The sequence below is a fragment of the Atractosteus spatula genome, chromosome 1 (assembly GCF_055471065.1).
Source record: "Atractosteus spatula isolate fAtrSpa1 chromosome 1, fAtrSpa1.hap1, whole genome shotgun sequence".
NCBI classification, from domain to species: domain Eukaryota; kingdom Metazoa; phylum Chordata; class Actinopteri; order Semionotiformes; family Lepisosteidae; genus Atractosteus; species Atractosteus spatula.
The window spans coordinates 48,049,202-48,071,039 of NC_142706.1; the positions used below are offsets into that span (position 1 = coordinate 48,049,202).

Sequence of the window (21,838 nt, forward strand, 5' to 3'; positions counted from 1 at the left end):
GTAGTTTTCTTCAAATTCAAATTTGAAGCTATGGTGAAATTCCAAATGGTTCCCGCAATGTAAGAACTACTATTAAGTTAATCCTTTTTGGATAACATCCCAGAGAGAAACTTTTAGAAACTATTAAAGTTAATCTGAATTAATTTGTTTACATTCTTCTCAGATGACCTTCTTTGTTTAACAGGGCAGCAATACTAAAAATTTATAGTTCCCCTAAGAATTTGTAATGTAAACTAAATGAATTATGCTACTGGAGATTTATAATTGGATAGGAAAAAAAATCAGCTGATAAGCAGAACCTTGCAAAATCCAAGTAAAATACATTTTAAAAAGATCTGAATACTGAGGATTAAAATATATTTCAAAAGCAAACAAAGTACAGGCAGCACAAATGGAGTTGTGCAATAAACAATTCAGTTTTCAGTCAATTGCTTTTATTGCAAAAACCAAATACCTTCTTAAGATTTCAAAAGGTTTAATAGAAGCCTGATATCTACAAGTTCTCCCGGCTTTACAATAGATAACAGATAAAGTGTCAGCAAAGTTTTCTACAGAACAACTACAACTTCACAATCACAATGATCATAAACTGATTCAACTTCTTATAAGATTGCCTAATTTCTGATTTTAATTGGGAATTGGGGCAATTTAAAAATTCCCCCTTTAGTCTACTGAAGCCCACACATGGTTTGTTGTGTGGTTTTCTCTGGGAATGTGTTCCTCTCCGGGCTAGAGAAGACAACACTAAAAGCTCAAAAGAGCACTGCAACTAGGGTGGTAAACAGGCAAAATACAGCCTGTAGAGTCCTGGGGAAATGTGGAGCACTTTGATGTTTTTTTGCGCGATTTACAGCCTGTTTGTCTGCCTGGGTGTCTGGCTGACAGCAAACACATGGTCAGATGTCCTGTCACAAATTACAAGTCCATCTCCACAAATCAGCAAGTCCAGCACAGACGATGCTTGTAAAACCAAGAACCTAAACAATAGCCTTTATTTCTTAACTTCTATCAAGTTCAGCAGGCCTTAAATTTGAATGTTGTCTTCTTTCTTCCTATTTTTGGCTTAACACTGCGGTAGCATGGGAATACAAAATGACTATCATTTAACATCGTTTACGTTTATGAGACCCTTCTTTATGCCTGTCACCACAGCTTGAGTAATGGTCTGTGTGGTCACAAAACTATAAAATGGTACATTACATTTTTTTTTTATGGTAATGAAGAACTCGATTTAGTCAAAATAGATGCAGAGAACAATACAAGACAACAGCTGATGGAGAAGGAAGAAATTATTCTGGTGCAAAAAGAAAAATGTTTAATTTTAAAGGAGATGCAACAAAGTATTTTTTGTATTATCCATCTTTTTCCATAGCAGATTAGTAATTTTAAGAGGTTTCTTGATAGAGATCCTAAGAAAGGAAGACAATGCCCACAAAACACAGCAAACAGGTGTTAAGTACTGGCTTAAGGTCTGGTGAGGAACTAGACATGTAACACCACTATTAAGCATACAGGATGAGAAACAAAAATTATCAAAGCAAACTTTACAATTTTGAAAAAAAAAATTCATGTAAGAAAGAAGGTGGCCAGTGAAAGATTTGACTGCTAGCTTTCAGATCTTTTTGGTATATTGTGTCAAAATATTTTTCCACAGAATAAAAGGAAATGAAAAAGGCACCTCATCCATTTTCCAAGAAGAGAGGAAAACAGCCCACAAAGCCCCAAACCTGTAAGATTTTCATTGAGCCAGTTTTTTTTTACAATTCCTGCCATGATTTCCAATTAAGAAATGTTTTACATTCCAATTTGTTATGAGTTCTGTCAAACAAATTTAGATCACAATTTCAAGGGGCTAGCAGGGAAAAGAACATGATGGCATAGCTCTAAAAAAACTGTAGACAAGGGAAAATATGACATGAAAACCTGGTAATAAGTTCAAAGTGTATTCAGGATTCCACTTTACCATTTTTAAGCTCCATTAAAGTTTTGGGGATGTCATTAGGTGGGGAAATACTGACAGTATTAAAACCGAGACTGAAAACTGAAAAAGTCTCCCCTCCTTTACCAATTTGTTGAAATTATTTGGATCCTCCAATATAGAGGTGGATGCACAGAAGGATTTGCTAGGGACACAAAGATTTATTTTTGGAGCCAACAGCGACACTCCAGGCAAAAACAGCATGACTGTTCCACCACAACACAAGTAGCTACCTCTGCAACTAGCTAAACAGAAGCTGTTTAACCACAAGTCGTCCTGTATTAAATCTTGAACAGCTTAAATTTCAAAAGTGCATTTAGCATAGAGATCTTTGCTTGCTGACATAGCCAATGTCTTATTGTAATATAACCAAAGTAAAATAGTTCACATTAATTCATACAGTGGAGGTTGTAGGCATCTAAAATAAAATTTATATGAGAAGGATATATGAGAATATATCAAATATAGCTAAAAGCATCAAATGTAATTGTAATTTAAGTTGCTCATCACATCCCTCCCCCAAAAAAAAGATTTTGCTGCTTCAGAATCAACTCAAAGAAGATCAGGTACGCACTCGGGTAAAACGGAGTATCCAATGCTCAAAATGAATCAATCTTTTTATTCTTGAACACAAGACCACAGAGGGACTTCATTCAAGCAAACCACCCACCAAGGTAATGATAAAGAACACCTAATGGACTTCAAGATCAACAGGAAAACACAATCCAGAGGGCACAAGTGGAAACAAGGTGACATGCATACAAGACTGACAACAGGAAGCACTTGTTTACACAAAGTGTTGTAAGAGTCTGGAACAAACTCTAGCCACACAGTTGAAGCTGATACCCAGACTTCCTTCAAGAAACATATGGATCAGTCTATAAACTAAACAAGCTAGATGGACTGAATTGTCTCCTTTTGTTTGTAACCTTGGACTTTTATGATGCAATTACTTTACATTTCCTCTAACTCTCCATGAAATTAACCAAATCTAATGACTGTGTTCAATTCCACCAAAAATACTGGTTGTCTACTTGGTTATAAAGTATTACATTCCCAAAATTAAGTAAATCATCTTTCTTCATTCATTTTTTCTTGCAAATAGGTTATGAAAAATGCCTTATAACAAAAATAACAGACTTAAATTCAGACGAAATTAAATTAAACCTCAGAAGAGATTACATTTTCTTGCTTTAATTTTTTAGTCAGAATTCTTTAAGATATTAGTCAGATTCTTAAAGAACCCCTATGAGCATTTTGGAAATAAAAGGGCTCATTAATCTTAAAGTTTAAAGGTGCAAAATTGAAGTGTTTTTACTTGTGTTAATTTTGAGAACTATGAAGGATGCCCTTTTTATTAACATTGTTTAGTGACAATGTTTTGTAAAACCTACTCAGCACATATAAAGTAATTTGTTGGAAACATAAAATGATTATCATGAAGCAATACGATATGGGGGAATTTATTTTTCAGTTCCTAACTAAGGAGGACCGAATCTGTCTCTTTCCCCAACGACTTATTCTTGAACTCTTCTCGTCTGCTGCTGATTATATGCTCTAAGATTAATGAGCAATGTTGTAGTCTCAAGAAAAACGGCTGAAAAAATTGCTCGTCTGTCTCTACTCTAGAGCAAGAACAAACAGCATTTCTCAGTTGTGAGAAGCCTAAGAAAATAAAAAAGCAAATCTAAATGTTGGAGTCAATCATGTTTCTTTCTTATGTAACGTATATTGCTGTAATTACTGGTTGTAACAATACTAGAGTGCTTTGGTTAATTTTAGGCTTTAATTTTCTTTTTAGACATGAAGAATTGAAAATAATTATTCTTATTCTGTGATTAGATTAATTCAGTCAGCCACAATTGATAATTTATGCTTGCACTCACAATTTTTTCTTTTAATGTACCCAACGTTACCATTTTAGAAATATCAGCTGTTACAAATACATATGAAATGGAGAACATTTAGTGATTTCATGTAACCTTAACATTGCATGTTAAAACGGCTTCCATAAAAATGCTAAAATGAAAGGAGAAATTAATTTCACTTCACTTAGTAAACAAAGAATGCTGAGAAATATTTTCAGTTGCCCTAGAAAGAACAAACTAAACCATCAAATTTATATAATTGTATATAATTGCGGCTAGTTGCGCTACTAGTTCTCCCATTTCCACAAAAATCTTCATCAACTTTGAAGCATTCTGGGTAATCGGAAAATACAGAGTTGGCTGAGCTAACTGCCAAAGGTGGATAAGGCACTGAATGTTACATTTCCCTAAATAATCTCCAAGGATGGCTGTTGAATATTTTAAGTTTTACCTTCTAAAAAATACTGTCTGATACATGCGTTATAAACTAAATTTCAGGGTTCCTGTCTAGCATCAAAAAGAAAGAGCTTCTTATTACTTCCAAAACATTAACTAGCCACACATAAAATCACAAGAGACTTTACAGCAAACTTTAAAAAATGTATACGTGGATAATTTGGGGAATTTAGTTCTCTTTTAACTCCATCTAAAGCAGCAAAGAATCAACATTACTGAAGTTTGATTTTGCTTAAATATTGCTATTACAGTAAATCAGGCTACGGTAGTGGTACTAATAATTGAGCCTAAAGGCTTATAAGACTGCTTGAGGAAGGCAACTGAATTGACTGAGAACATCTAAAATTTAATTAAGCTAATGCATCTGCACATTTTCACTTGAAATATGAGAAATGTAAGACTTTTCTAGGTGTTTACTGATGAGGGATTGCATTTTTCAACTCTCCAACTGCAAAAACACTTTGACAAAGTCTATACCTCCCACAAAGAGTGAAGGACACACTATTAATTGGTAGACTGAAGGTCAGCAAAGACTTCAAAATTAGAAATATAAAGCCATGACAAAAGATTTCAAACACCAGCTTCAAACATTCCAGCTACATGAAACATACAGTACAGTATACTATTTTGGAGAAGAGTCTCCCAACATTTGGGACTATAAATTACTTATGATACAGCTGTGGCATTATAACGAATGATGAGGTGATTTTAAAGTTGTTTCCATCTAATTCTGTTGTGCATCAATCTTTAGGTCTTTCTATCTAAAAGAGGTAGAAGTGCATGTGGCAGCAATTAATCACAGTCAAGCTCAAGATCTACAAAATGTTTTCTTTGGCTGTGGGCAAGGTCTGCTTTATCTGTTGCTTGTATGCGGAGTTAATTCTGCTAAATGACACCACTGAAATCATATACTTCCCTTGATTCTTTTTATGAACTTTTGGATACAGGATCTGACTCAATTAACACCGTGTGGAACACTATTTTGATTTCAAGTAATTGGAACAGCATGTGAAGTTCAGGGAAGGGACTGGTCTACCATGCACAAAGGGAATTTACAAATTACCTTTAAAAGATGAATGCAGAAAAACTTTTAGATGTTATTGCAGTTGTATTTATAGTTTTTAAAGCCAAAACATAAGACTTAGCAGGAGAAAAGACCCTAAATAAAGAGGACTGAACTTTTCTGTAAATTTACAGATTAAATTCAGGGTGAATTATGGGCACACATTGCAAATGGATTTACTGCACTATTTTTGCTAATTTTATCTATTTTACCAGTATTTATTTTGACTGAAGCAAAATTATCTAACACAAAATACAGTAATACAGGTTAAAAAAAGGCAGAAATACAGTGAAGACAAAATAACATGCCTTACAGAAGTGATACACTATACTGCATCAAACAGCAATAAAACTCTAAGCAAATAATGAAGCACACAACTGACATCATAGTCTTTTGCATACAGCAGAACCTAATGTGCATGGTTACACAAAATATACAAGTAGGACACAACAACAAAAAAATCACTATTTCCAGTACAGTTTGGCCAGACCACATCTTGTAAAGCACAGAATAGTTAATAAACTAACCATAAATTGAACAACTCCACTATCTTTTGATAGATTAATGACTGCCATTATTGAAAGCCACCAAAGAAGTTGCAACTCAGAGTGGCATCCACTTTCACGACCATAACATTGTTACAGGCAATACGTTATAGAATAAACCATTTAATTCTAAAGCTGTGACTACCTTATTTACAAAATGTCTTAGCTAACACAGCTAAGCTGTATTACATACAAAATGTCATGCTCAAATCATGTAAGGTCCTCAAAAAACGATTTAATATATACACGTATATCAGATGGATGCTGTTTTGTTAGGAACCTAATTCAGGTACTAATTACATCCAGATCTATTAAATGCCATCTTGTGTAACCCAACGTTAATACAAGGAAACTGTTAAGACAACAGAAAAACCAGAGCCAAGGCAGAGGATAAAGAATACTAAATCAAACACCTCTGGCAGAGTTTTTTTTTCTCACGAAGTTCATGATTCAGCTAGGAAGAGCTGTTGGCTTAGTGCCTTTGCGCTGGCCAGAATAAAAATTATGAGCTGGATGGTTTTCAAGCCTAGAGGCCTGTGGAGGATGCCCTGATACTTGATTCGTGCCATCTAAACAGTTATTTTCCACAGATCGTGAGCCAGCAACTGAAAGATTAACTTGATTTTAATTTTCCCATACTGGTGTACTCTTTTTTCTATTGTTCTGTAGAACTTACAATTAGCCTGCACAAACTGTTGAGCTATACTACACTATGTCTCATACTTTTACAGCTCAATAGAAGCTCATAGAGTGTGCTTTAATATCATTTAAGTACATATTTACCAGCTCTGATCCAGGTATTTACACCAATATAGGCCAGAAAGTTATTAGTGAAGTATAGCAAAATATAGTAGTGTGCAACTCCTAATTACATCTAAGCACATGAAACTCAATTTTATTGCCCAAGCTTTTTCTCTATGGATTCTTTTGTACACATTAAAAGCCTTAGCCTTGCAATTCAGCCACAATCCTGTGTTGCATATGAATTAGAAAATCATTCTGGGGAAAAGCCACTTGGCAGTTTGGCAAGGTGAAGTAAAAACCTGCTCTTTTTCACAGCAGTGCTACAGTCTAAACATTAAAGTGAGGTGAAACTATACAAGTACATTCCCAGTTTACACTGATTTGAAGCTAACAATGTGACACAGCAGTGACTAGTCTTACAGTACTATATCACTGAAAATCAGCAGACCAAGCAGATGAGAGCCGGGCCACTTATTCCTAAATACTGACTTCAATCATGAATTCAGCTTTGTTATTGCTTACATAATACTATGTGCAATTGCAATCAATTAACCCCTCTAATAAATGGTCTGTACTATTAAAAAAGAAAATAATGCTTTTATATCCGATTCAATATACATGAGATCTGCCATATTCTAGCCCAATTTTTCAGTGATGAGATACTTCAATATTTTCAGCCATCAAGGTTATATTTAAAATTGTTCTGGTATTAAAGCAGGCAAATGATTAAAGCGAAAGCCTGAAGTATTCATGGTGTCCTCATTACTCTAGTTCACTGCCGTAAAACCACAAATCTAGCCTCCACTGCCTACTAATAAAACTGTCTTCCTCTTTGTGTGGGGTTTCTTTTCCAAACATGTGGGGAACTGGCATTTTTTAAAGGATGCTAAATCATTATTACACCCTTCAGATGTCTTAAAAACTACTTCAGTATTTTAATTACCCAAACAAAGAGCTTCTGATATACTATATTTACTTTTTGACATCTCAATAACTATAAATTGAGCAACAAGGTAAAGCTGCTTTAATGAGTGATGAATGGCACCCAGACTAACAAATGAATGAAGAAAACCTAAGATAAGGGAAGACAAAAACTTAAGCACAACACTAAACCGACAGGCAAAGTGTACTAGCTGACACCTGCAGCTGTGCACTGGAGCGCTCATGCTTCAGGGGAATATACCTCAGAACAGTTTGCAAAATGTCAAATAAAGAGGTGACCTTTTCCATTCTAGAAGCTAAACTGAGTCCTTGATGAGATTATTCTACATATTTCTGTAGCACTAAAAAAGAATGTCAGGATCTATTTTTAGACAGAAAGCAAGCAAGAAAAAAATCCACTTTTGAATTTAGTATAAGAGGCTTTGTGTGTAACTTGCCAAAAGTTTGAATACTTCAAAAGGCAGCTGCCTGAAAGAATTAATGCAGGTGGACATCTAAAAGTAGTACAAGGATTTTCTTTAAAATAGACCAAAAAGACATCTACACAACTGAAAAAACCGAGAGGGATTTTGAATGCTAAAATAACTGTAGACTAACAGAAGTACAATAGGTGAAGAACCATCAAGGCATCTTGAACCACGACTGGAACTGTATCACTGTTTTTAGGGAAAGGACAAATTGTCTTAAACTGAACCCTCTAATTATTAATATACCTACTGCAGGAACTTTCAGAATAAACATTCTTGTAAACCTGCTATTACACTCAGAGAAGGCAAACAGTACATATTATAATATCTGGTGAGTAGATGGGTAAAACCTGCACAACACATTGACAGTCTGACATTGGAATTATTAATTTGTTCAATAAAATATCTAAGTGCAAAAGACTGTCACGCACGTTTAAGGGTTTAAAATTCATTAAGACCAGCTTTAATTTGCAACATCCTAATCACAGTTTTTACCACATCATGAGCCATGAGTTAAACATCTATCGTAACTCTTATGGGTTTTATCATATTTATTATTTTTATTTACAAGTACAAAGAGCTTGTGCAACAAAGTAATGAAATACGTATTTTATAGAAAACAAAGCAAAAGAGGATTGTAGCCATAAGGTAATGATAAATTCTCTCTTCCCTCTCTTTAGGAGCACAATTGATCCAAAATTCCACTGAATTCCCATTAAAATACATGTAGAAGATTTGTTCTAATTGGTCTACTTGAATTTAGGTACTTTTCCTATGCATTTGAATAGTCTGGCACCATAAATTGCTAAGTACTATGTAACACAAGTAGAATTTAACAACACTTTTTTTATGCCAGTAATTATGTTTAAATGTATTATGAAACCGTTATGTAGAGTAACAAAATTAGCATGATCTCTGTGGTACATGAACAATAAATGACATGACAATCAACGAGTTTATGTTTATTAAGAGGTTTTATGTTAGGTAATAAATCTTGTGCAGTCAAAGACAGAATAAAACCCATAACTGCAGAAGTAAGACAGAGCATCAAGCTGTCAGGTGACATCAATAAATGTGCATTCATAGTGCACATAATAAAAATAAGAAAACTACTGCAGAAAATGTAAAATCGGCATTTTTACAAATTAAGCATTCAAAATCAAACATTTCCCTACTTTTATTCATTATGATATAGACTATTAAAAACAATCACTAACAAGAATGCATTTCTGATTCTGTAAATTGTAATAATTCACTTTTAAATCTGCACCTGCAATTTTTAATTTAATCAACAGTGGGCAACAATATGACAAGACCTTCCCTGAAAAAATCCCTTATAAATTCATAAGGATTTTATTTCCATGCTTTAAATATATAAAAAACAATGTTTTGGACTCTACAGACCATTACACACCTTAACTTGTGTGAAAGCACTGTTTATAACAACCTAAGGAAAAAAGTAACACCTTTGTGTGTGTCCAACTTGATGTTATGTCATAGGAGGCAAACAATTTATCAAAAAGATTTTAAAAAAGTGTTTGGGACGCACTTGGGCGTTTCAGTTTGGGCAGCGATGGCAATAATTAATAATTCAATAACAACCATAATAGGACCTGTATGTACATGTGTTCACAGGAATGACATATGAAACTTAATCAACTGCTAGATCCAACACACAAAGCATCTGATTACATGTCAACAGTATAATTGAATATATAAATCCATCACTAGACATCAAAATATAAAGATTTATCATACATAATTAGTGGTTAATTCCACTTTGAAGTTCAGCTGTGGAGGCTTCAAACTTTTCAGCATAAAATTGAGCTCTATTTTCTCCTTGACAGCTTTCACAATGACACAGTTCCCTGCTCTAACACTGATCACAAACAATACATTCAACCTAAATATTAATCCTAAAACAAGGCCAACAGGCTTCCCCTAAACTCTGGAGGTGTTCATTATTTAACACATTTTACTGGTCTGGAAGAATAAATCTATCCTAAGAAAATCACCTGGTTAAAACTTAATAAGATGATCTACTATACACACACACTGTACCATGAACGGCAGCTACTAGCAGTTTGAATTTCAGCTACTTTTAACATCTTGAGAAAGCAAAAATCTTTTTTAGTGTGGGTGAAATGTGCACATTGCAAACAGTTCCCATTTCTTTTTTGACCTACTGCAGAGACAGTGGACATTCTCTAAACACCAAAATGAAAACTGTGAGAGACTGTGCCATGAGGAAAACACTCACTTTACAGTAGAATCTGCAGAAAAAAAACATTCTATACATAGGAACAAGTAAAAGGTGAAAAGAGAAGAAAGGAAACCTTTTCGGCTGCAGAGCCTTCTTCAGGTGTGATTCTACATCATATATGTGTATATGAACATTTAAAAATATGTTCATTGGAAGAAGAATTCATTTTTTGTGTGCTTGAGGTTTTTTTACTTATTAAATGGCCTTTTATCATTTTTAAAATTCTTCAAAGGGTTTCGCTACCCCACATGCACAGAAAATGACAACTGTATGATGGAACCAGTAGTTTACATCATCTATACAGAAAAGTAGAAAGATAATCCGCAGCATTTTAGCTCTGGGAAAAGGTCAACCTTAGGTGGAATGATGGGTGTCATTTTTTTCTGAGCAGCCTGCATACTGGCACAGCTCCCCATTCAAGCCTCTGCGTAATGTTACGATGACTTTCATTGTACCAGCATTGCCTTTCTTAATACCAACAAGTCTCAACCCAACCCACCATCCCCTACTTTCCAACTATGTGCAAGCAAGGAACGTCTTCAAACTGCGAGTTCTGTTTGGCCCTAGGACATGCTGCAGACTACCAGACACAAACACCATTCAGTAAAACTTACAACTCTTTTAAGACCTCCGCTATGGGGGAATCTTTTCAGTGCATATGTAGCGTACATTTGATACATACTGTCTTGGTGTGCAGTGAACACTCCCTTCCAAAGAAACCCACAAAAACCATGCCTGTGGGTGTCCCCATCAGCCCCTTTCCCTGAAGAGCTTTACAGTCCCTTTCCCCTCAGTCCATAGGGCTCACAGTTTCAGTTTATTAAACATGGTAAATGTAGAAGAGGAAACAGCCACTAGCTCTCAGCCTGCAGTAATTATGTAAACAACTGAACAGATGGTCCATTTCACATGTTAAGAAAAATAAATACCTTACTATAAAACAGGCTAAAACAGTAATGTAAAAATGGTTCAAGGTTAGCACTGCTATTCCGAGTAGGTATTCTGCAAGCTTTCTAATAAAGTATTTATTTTTTATCAGGAAATTCGGAAGAGGTTTTGAATCAAAGTCACTTGAAGATCAACAACACAATATTACCACGAGGGTTTTATTCCAAAGCTTACAGTTAAATGTAACTGTAATTAGTCCATGAAAGGTTCTACTACTTCTGTGCTACATACAGATGCAGCCATTCAAAGTGCGCGTCACAGACACGTACCGCAGGTGACGTCGCTCAGTATGACGCAAGATGACGCGTGGCACCGCAGTACGTGATTGGTTGACCGACAGGGGCACTCGTGGTCCGTTGGTCTGTCGTAGAAAGACTTACAGTAAAAACGTCTTTGCTGTGCCCGTTGTAGATATTGAATTTTACCACTGAAGGGAAATCTTAGTAGCTGAGCATAAAAAGAATAGGAGCATACTGTAACGCGTGTGAAGGCCATAAACGATATTAATTTTGGAACATAAACATACAGTATATACTGTAGCTGGTCTTGGTACTTTAAAGAAAAAAATACACACCAGTATTCCATTTCTCCCTAAACATTTTAAGCTTTGAAGTCTTTAACTAACATGATACCGGAGTCAACAAGCATACTTTTAGAATTTGATTAAAAGGGAATATAATATGGAATCGCGTATCTAAAGAATTTAATAACGGTATTCGTGTGCTGCGACAGGGCTGTGTAGGGCTTTTTCGCCTGCCTGTTCATGCGAGCTGTCTTCTAGCCGACTGGTCTAGGTGCGTGACTAGCAACTGGGAGGTTGTGTGATCGAATCCAGCTGGTGCCGGACTTTTCTTTTAACAAACATTTCTTCGAAAAAATAGAATAGCGATATTATGGACAATAAATTGACTTTTATATTTCAAAATATCGCAACATGAACGATATTTGCGATATTTTGAACATATCTTCCCTTCTGACAGCGGTTCCTCCTTCTATTGTGTGTGTGTGTGCAACAGAGTAAATTTTTATAGAGAAATGGAGGCTGGACAGTATGCGTTACAATATAAACATTTATATTGATTTAAATCGTGTTCTGATTTAAATCGCAAACGCGTGTTTAATTATGTGTTTTTTAATCATAATCAGGCTAATGCATTTCTACATTTTCTGTATGAACCAGCTTAGAGGTTCATACAGAAAGACAGCTTGTGTTTAAATTGAGTGTAAGGTAATTTATGCTTCTAAAGTCATGGTCAGCATTTATTATTGTACTGTGCTGTAAACTTTTTCTGTGCCTAGTCACATTATTTTATAGCGTTTTTATTGCGTTATTAAATCCGGTGGCGCTGTGTGTTAGAGTAGTTTCCTGACTCCCTTGTCACATGGTCTGTGATTGAATCCCATAGAACTATGACTTTATTTTTTAACAAACATTTCTTTGAAAAAATGAAACGTTTCCCTTGGTCAGAGATTAAATAAAACCTCACTCGCACCAAACAAATTTATATTTCTAAATATCACAAAATACGTTCATTGTCTTCCAATCGAGTCGAGTTGACATTGGAAGCCTGCCACACCCGGACTGTTAAACCAACGCATTAGCACGTCAAAGCCCATCGAGGGTATTGAGCCAGTATTGCCTTTAGTATTCCCCCCTCTCCCCTCAATTCAATTCAATTCAAGGTGTTTTATTTGCATGACAGATGGGTACAAGCAGTGTTGGGTATGTATATTGTAACGCTTACGGCAGACAGGCACTGTGTAAGAGCCGGCGCACCAGAGCAGCGCACCGAGGGAGCGTCTGCATTTCTAACTTAGTTTTTAAAATTAGTCAAGCAATATGAAGCATCTCCTTTTACTTAGTGCCTGAGCATAAAAAGAATAGGAGCATACTGCAACGCGTGTGAAGTCCATAAACGATATTAATTTTGGAACTTAAACATACAGTATATGGCTGGTCTCGGTACTTTAAAGAAAACATACACACCAGTATTCCATTTCTCCTAAACATTTTAAGCATCGAAGTCTTTAACTAACGCGATACCGGAGTCAACAAGCATACTTTTAGAATTTGATTAAAAGGGAATATAATATGGAATCGCGTATCTCAAGAAATTAATAACGATATAATTATATTCATGTTGCAAAAGAACTGCAACGGACATAAAAACTCCCTTGCTTTTAACAGAGCGTTCCATAATTTCTAACTACGAAAATGCCAGGTGAAAGGATTTGTAAACATATTTTGTTAAAGCAAGTCAGAACCCATTCAGAGCCTACATTACATTTTAGCGTTTCATTCTGAGCAGAAGACCCTCACACCTGAAGAAGGGGGAGGTGTTTTTCGCTGGAAATCTCGCCTGCTTCTACTTTACAACCGGAGTGCTGGCTGTGACGAATTAAACCGGTATTACAGGTTACAATCACAGACCATGTGACATGGGAGTCAGGAAACTAACACAGCGCCACCAGATTTGATAACGCTATGAAAACGCTATAAAATAATGTGACTAGGCACAGAACAAGTTTACAGCACAGTACAAAAATGCTGACCATGACTTTAGAAGCATAAATTGCCTTACACTCAATTTAAACACAAGCTGTCTTTAGCCCTCTAAGGTGGTTCATACAGAAATGTAGAGATCCAGGCTCAGAACACACAGCTTCATTAGCGAATACATATGCAGGACAACTAGAGAAGACGTTTTACAGAGGATGGATTTTTAGAAACATCCCATCAGTGACATCACTGAAGTCAACTCCTAGGTACTGTAACTGTCGTGTGGATAGTTTCACAAGAATCAGACAAAGGTTTAAGCATCGCTTGTTCTAGATAAAACTGCAAAAAAAAACAACAACCCATAATGTACTTCTTTGCGGCTCTGTTTGCCCAAATCATATATTCACAACGTGAAATCTAGAAAATAATATTACGTAACCAAAATCCGCAATATGGAAACAGAACCTGTGTAATTGTTGATAGATGATGTACTCGTAACATTTTTTCAAGACGAACTACAACATTTAAAAAATGACTTGTATGTACTTGATATCTCTAATCAATCCACGGGTCCCAGCACGAAACGAAAGTAAAACGCATACCGTTTCGCGCTTCTTATTAGTTGCTCAAAAGTAATTTGACCGTATGAAATGCATAATATAAACCTAGAAACATATACGTGAGTAGTACTTAAGCACTGTAGTATCGGTGTTAAGACATACCTCTCAAATACTGTAAATCAAGTTAAAAATATCTCAAGATTCTGGTCATAATGAAACCATGTTTCGTGTATGTTTTCTTTAAAGTACCGAGACCAGCCATATACTGTATGTTTATGTTCCAAAATTAATATCGTTTATGGCCTTCACACGCGTTGCAGTATGCTCCTATTGTTTTTATGCTCAGCTACTAAGATTTCCCTTCAGTGGTAAAATTAGATATGAATATTCAATACTTAAACGGGCACAGTTAAGACATTAAATATACATATACATACTGTATACAGTACAGTTTGCATACGGTAATATGTTTATGTCCCTAAATCAATCTCTTTTATGAGCATGTGAAAGGCATGGTGAATCACTGTACTTTGCATGATTGGAAAAAAATGCGTGATTGCGAAATGCTGTGGCGTTACTTTTACAAAGACGGTCAATGAAAAAAAGAATGTGGACCAGGGCAATACTTTGAGTTTACAGCTTGTCCAAGGTCATTTATTATTAATACTATTATTAATATCTTCGTTAAAGACTTTGATGGCTACAGCTCAAACATGAGAGGTTGAGCTTTATTAGCTCCACCTTGCGGAAATTCCGGATACTATTATTTTGCTAGCGGTATTTACCGGTAACTCGCGGTATTTACCGGTAGCTTGCGGTAGACTGCGTACAGCGTACCGGAAAATAATGCGGTATCGCCCGCGCATTTTGAATGGCTGCATCTGTAGATGCAATGGTCTTGAAACTGTATCAAAACTGTCTTTTCTTCCGTCTCTCTGTAAGAAGTAATTTTCTGTTGGACCTCTGTGGAACAGCATCCTTGATTTTTCTTTTGCTAGATATATCAATAATATTCTGTGAACAAATTATGATGCAACTGCATTAAACACAGCACATAAAACTATCCTGATGCCCAAACACCACCGATGCCCACAGGGCCTGTAAATCACCACAGATGAAATTTAGCTACTGTCCTATCCTAATACTGTTCTTTACCTCAGCTGGGGGGAAAAAAAAATCTCACCTCTGATTTGGTAGACATATTGTCCTCTATGTCAGAGTCATTTGGATCCACGAGATCTTCAAAAGGCGGCAAAGTGGGTTTCTTTCTCTCTGGCACCTCGCTATCCATTTTGAGCTTGGTGGAGCGGATCTGGGATTTATCCTTCATCAGCTTTTTGTCAGAGTGATGATGCAGGGGAGAGGAACCAGACACGGCCTTCATGGCCGTCTCCGAGGTGCTCTTCTTTCGCTTTTTGGATGCATGTTCTTCAGAATCAACTGCTGGTGGCCTTTTGCTGGGAGCTTTTGTGTTGTGTTGCACACAGCCTGCCCCACCACCATGAGAAACACTCATCTCTGTCTTTAGGTCCTTGGACATGGTCTTGGGTTCCTTAAAAGCCATCTTGGGGATGGGCCTGTCATCTTTAAGTGGCTGGTTTTCTTTGGGTTTCTTCGAGGAATCTTTGGAAAGTTTACTGGGTTCCCTGGTAGGTTCTTTAAAGGCACTTTTATGCTCCTTCGAGTCTTTTGAAGATTTGTCTTTGTGCTCTTTCATAGGCTTATGAAGCTTTGAAGAACTACTGCTGCTACTATTAGTGGTGGTGGTAGTAGTGAGGGTGCTACTACTGCTCTTAGCCACATCCTGAAAAATACATTAAAACAAAATTATAATGATGAAATATGACTGGTTTAAAAACATCATTTTTGGCTTTGTATACAATTTCTATGCATTTCCACCCAGTAGAGTTGAAAGTAACATCTTACTACTGACTTGTAAGGCATGGATTAGCAATAGTCAAATTTATGAATTTTCATTGTACACTTCTAAGCATAGCTTTCAGTCCTTGACTGCAGACATCCATCAATAACAAAAAACTGTTATGTTCCTTCAATGAGAAAGCCTTTTAGTTGCTATCACCTAGGCTATGAGATGACCTCAAAGGTCTGAAGAGTCTCTTCTTATTTGTAACTTTTCTAATCTTCTTATGAAAGCCTGTCGTATAGTTACCATTTTTAAATCTCAACTGACAACTTCACAGTATGCTGGCTTTTACTATCAGACTTATTTTTGTACTATATAAAACAAATAATAGAACTGATAATTGTGGAAGTGCGTCCCTATGCTTGTAATGTCATTATTTGGGAGGTTTATATTTAGTGCAACAACATGAAAAGTCAGAAACATTTAAACTGGTTTAAAAGGATTTGCAGAAAATCCAGAAATCATGTACTTAACCCTAATGACCCTACTGGATCTTATTCAAATACTTTTAATTCTTTAGCTTGCAAATACAAGAGGGAATATTAGTGAAAAACACAATAAATGGAATTCAACTGAAAGTTCAAACTATGAATTGTTCATATTCATTTTGTGAACATTTTGCGGTTATAAAGAAAGATACCATACAATAATATGCAGTTGGTTACCTAGGATTTGATAAGAAAATTATCTGTTAAAGTTTTAGGATCAACACACATCTACTAAGAAAGGACCACTGACATCCCCTTGTGTATAACCCATCTTAAAATAAACATAAAGGCCTATTGGTTTATCAGACATCAAGTATTATAAGTAAATATTGTATAGGTAATGGTTTGTATAGGTAAATATTAACTAAAATACTTCCAGAATGTTCTCCAATAGAACAGCACAGCTGCTTGCTATGCATAACCTTTACACTACAGGCATCTACTGTATCTTTTCTGGAGAGGTTTTGTAGCAATTTCTTATGCTTATTTTTAAAAATTGTTATCAATGCCTCTTCTTAAAAACTGGAAAAGGTATTTATATACCTGTACTTCATTCTTTCCATGCAATATTTATTATATGAATAAGAATAACATATATGAAATAAAAGTACTCGCCCTTAAACAAAAGATGAAAACTTAAAATATTGCCCATTTCTAATCTTATGAAAATGATTTTGGATGGGACAGCAAATGGCCCATGCACATGCATAGCAAACACCTTAACAGGGGCTATTTGACAAAGATAAGGGGATTTAATCTCCTTAACAAGCAGTCCCGTTTGTTCCCTGGGTCATGCTTGCTTGCCCTTGTCAATATTTCATCAATGCTGTAAAGCCATTAGGAAGTCTAGACGAACAGCAAGTTACTAGCTGCCTTGACCACCTTAAAGCATTTATTTTGTCTTCTGCTTGTGACCCCTGAACCTCTTAGCATGAGGCTCTTTTTTCCTCACAGACAAAACAGCCCAAAGTTTGAGTCACTGCAGGACTCCTGGTTCAAATGTCCAAATGCCTGTTTATTTGGGAGGCAAGTTTTTATTGTTCAAGCACAATGTGTGGTTCTAGGCAGCATAGCACATCCAGACCTAATTTATAACTAACCAAATTGGGCGGGAAGCTTTTTAAGACTATGGCCAAGAGCTGATTCCTGCCTAAGATTAAACCTCCCAAGTAAGGGTTGGGATTATGGTTTCTGTGCCTCTGCACATCACATTTACTTTTCTCATTGTCTTCATAACTTTTTTGATCAGTCCTCTTTTCTTTCTCAGGCTGGCTTCCATTTGTTGTTTTCTGTATGCTATATATTTGTATTTATATATACTTGATATATCAACTATAGATTTTATCAAAATACTACAAAATTAAAAATCTCTCTACCGGACCCAAGCATTGACCAAGAGAAACGCTGGAGAAACTGTGCTACATAATAATGCATACAGTTGTCGAGCCCATAACCCTCAAGAAATGCATTATTTTCTAAGCATGCTGATAACAGTAGATCCAGCTTCAGATGTCTTCTAAAATGCTGAAATGTTCTTTGCTTCTTAGTGCAAAGCCGTACTCCTGTATTATTTCCTGATGTGTATTCCTCACATACTTAAACCAAAACAGTTTACTACGTAAAATGACTATTTCAAAATAAAGTGAGAAACATTTTAGTTGTGGTTGTGTTGTGTTACAATTTTTAAATTCTAAGAGAAAAGTTAAAAATGGTTCTTAAACACTGAATTCACCTCCTTACTATCCCTTTCCTTTTTGCTTATGGTCTGTGCGAATCTAGGCTGTCATTTTCCTTCATGCTACAATTTATCAAGCTGAGTAAGCAAAAATAGCTCCTGAGAAGAGGTCTCAGAGCTGAATGCCAGGAAGCAAAAAGAGGAAACAAATTAGAATCCAACCAAATGCACAACTCCATTTGAGGGGCATTATGTTCTTTACCCTGTGGAATATTAACCTGCGTCTACATTGTCAGTATTTTATACTTGAATAATTGGTAAGCCTGTAAAATAATAGCTAGTAGGAAGGATAATATTCACTCAACAAGCAGACAATTATAGGAAAATGCAGATAATGCATGTGTTTACAAAAATCAGACTTAAAGCTTCTACCATTTCAACCAAGTTAACAATACCAAGAAAATTGTAGGACTTACTCATGTTTCAAAATGGGAATAAAAAGGCAAGAATAAAAAAAGCGAACAGATAAAATAAGTGAAATGTTGTCCCAATTCTTTGTGCAGAATGATGGGTGTTTCAGCATTTTTATTTTTGCAATCAATGCTTTCCAGCAAACACTTGAACAGATTTGTCTTTACAAAGATGAAGTTAACACTTGTTCAGAGGAAACTTTTGTCTTATGTGACCTCTGACCAGTTAGTAATCCATCACTGGCTGCGTCTGTTTTGATTTAAAAATGTTTCCATGTGCAGCAAATCATTTTTAACCTCCAACTCACATGACTGGCCTTATGAATGATTCCAATACAGCTCAAGGTAAATGAAACCACTTAAGACTACAAATAGCACATAATGGCAGCAGTATGCCACATTTCAAACTTGTATAGTTTAGTAAGGGAAAGGCAAGCAAACAAAATATGAAGACTGAAGTCTGAGCTATGGTGGCTAAATCACATTTCTTTTCTTAAACTTTATGCTGGATGTCGCTTTTAATATTCAGCTGAAGGAGATAATTGGCTAAGTACAAGCTAAGTGTGACACTGAAATTGAAATGCAGCAAAGGAGTAATTTTCTATGTCCTCAGAACCCCATTGTGCATTTTTTCCCCAGAAGTCCTTAATCACATGCAAACCATCACTGACTACCACTTAGGAAAGCAATATAAAGGTATAATTCAGGTGTTGCCTGGAGTGCATTTGACTTTTTGAGTTTTTTTATTTCAGCTAATTCGAGCTATAAGTCCTTTCCATCCAGTTTGAAATAGTGTAATCTCCATAATAAGCCTTACTTATTGTCCCTTGTGTTGGAAGAAGAAAAGTTTTAGAAACAATACCTGCCAGACATTTCAGGAAGACATTTAGCTGAAAATGTCATTTCTCTTAACCTAAAACGTCCCATAACACCATAATGAAACTGAATCACAATTCTGTACAAGCAAAATAAATTGAATTGTAAAATATCAGAATCAACATTATTTACTGGTATGAGTAACTGAACTTCACATACTAAAGTCTAATATATTTTAGATTAAATTTAACAATCTGGAAACAATTTTGAACATAAGATATAAAACAAATTGGTTCAACAACTACTCAACTGTTTACTACATGGAAACATGACAGAACACAAAATACATCTCACCACAACAACCAGAAAGTAATACATTTTGGAATTGAAGAAACGTTTTGACAAACATCAGCAAAGTCTGTTCGCCAATCGTTCCTGGAAAGTGCCACTGACCTTTGACCCATGAGAGGACTTGCTCTTCTTCATGTCTGAGAACGTCAGTGTCAGTGAGCTGCTGGGAAGGGCAGGAAGCTTGAGGTGTTGCCCAAAGAGGGACGTAGAACCCTCCTGCATGACCATAACCTGACCAAGACAAAACATCCAGACAACATAGTTACAAGAAATTCAGATAAGGCAGAAATACTTTAAATAACACGTATTAAAATGACAGCTGTGTGTGAAAAAATGGATGGTTAAGTTTTGTGAAATTGAAATGTAGTTTCTCTTTTAGTTTTAAAGTTGTTTAATTCTAAAGAAGGCTCAGAACAATCCATTCAAAGTTTTAAGATAATGGAGTTTAATATTTCCCCAGTTCAAAACTAAGTTGGGGCTACCTTTCTCGGTTTACAAATACCACATGCAAAAATACTAGCATTAAGAAATTACAAGTAACTTGAAATTTAGTCATTTCAATTAAATTCAGAGTCTTGCCAAGTTCTCAACTAGAAGACTAAAATGCATTTTGTGTGTTCAATAAGGCTAACAATGAATAAGGATTGCTGATAAAAAAAGGCTTAATAGCTGGTCCCCACATTGTCAGTCCCTTTCAAAATAGTTTCTAACGATATCATATCTAAGGGCCTGATACAATCTTAAATTTCTCTGGTAAATAGCCAACGGATATCTCCAATGTTGCAGGGAAAAAAAACAGGTCTTTACTTATGTTTCATGCATAAAATATGATATTTTGATTATAGAAAGATAATGAGTTTACCTTTCTAGCAGAAACCAAGGCACTGTACAGAAACAATAATTCAGACAGAACAATTCTAGCAAACAAGCAAATAGAGACATGGATGATTTAAGAAGTAACTGGTGGTTATGATTTATCAAGACTACAGTCACAAGGTAGAAACTACTGTAGATGTGTTTTTTTACATTAGCATCCCAAAGCCCTACGTATGAGTAAACTAAAGCTCCACTTAAATGGCTACTTTTGGCAAACAAAACAAATCTTGAATTAAAAAAAAATTACAACAGGACTTGTTACAATAACTAATACACAGAAGTCTTTTTGAAGTCCAACTTACTTTACGGCTGGTACACTTTTAACAAAATGATACATACACATTTTCTTTTAAATATTTTATTTAGAACTTGAATACTAAACCTAAAGACTTCTAGGGGTAATTTACAGCAAATATCATCAAACACTAAAGACAAGACACTGAAATTGATTGCCTAAGTACTCAGACTTACAAACTATCTCTACTAGCTTTGCACACTAGCTTGGTCCAATGTTTGCCCACTTTTTAGCAGATTTTAAACTTTTTCTGCATATTCCTAACAGGATTCAAGTAGGAACTTTGACTGGGACACTTTCTTATTCTTAAGACACTACAGTATAGCTTTGGTCTTGTGCTTTGGATCACTGTCCTGCTGAAAAGCAATTGGCCAGTTTTACCTATAACAAATGGAAATGGGCTTTTTTTTCCCCTAATACTGGTCTAACACACCTTTCCAGTCCCTACTGAGGAGAAGCGTCCCTATAGCATGATGCTGCCACCACCATTCTTGATTGTACGGACAGTGGTGATTGGGAGATGTGTTGTGTTGGATCTACACTAAATGGCTTGCTTGTCCTTCATAGCAAAATGTTTTAATTTGGTCTCATCTGGCCACACATCTTATG

The 21,838-nt window shown here is 35.7% G+C and overlaps 1 protein-coding gene across 2 annotated transcripts in view; it reads right to left on the bottom strand.

Annotated features, from left to right (window-relative positions):
* Window positions 1-21,838, bottom strand: part of mllt3 (MLLT3 super elongation complex subunit) — a 108,589-nt gene that overhangs the window by 25,081 nt on the left and 61,670 nt on the right. For both annotated transcript variants that reach the window (XM_088913253.1, XM_088913244.1), the window contains exons 5-6: window positions 20,161-20,289; window positions 15,518-16,138 (exon numbers count right to left, since the gene is read on the bottom strand). In XM_088913253.1, the coding sequence (XP_088769379.1) occupies window positions 15,518-16,138; window positions 20,161-20,289 (750 nt within the window). The remainder of the gene's footprint in view (window positions 1-15,517; window positions 16,139-20,160; window positions 20,290-21,838) is intronic.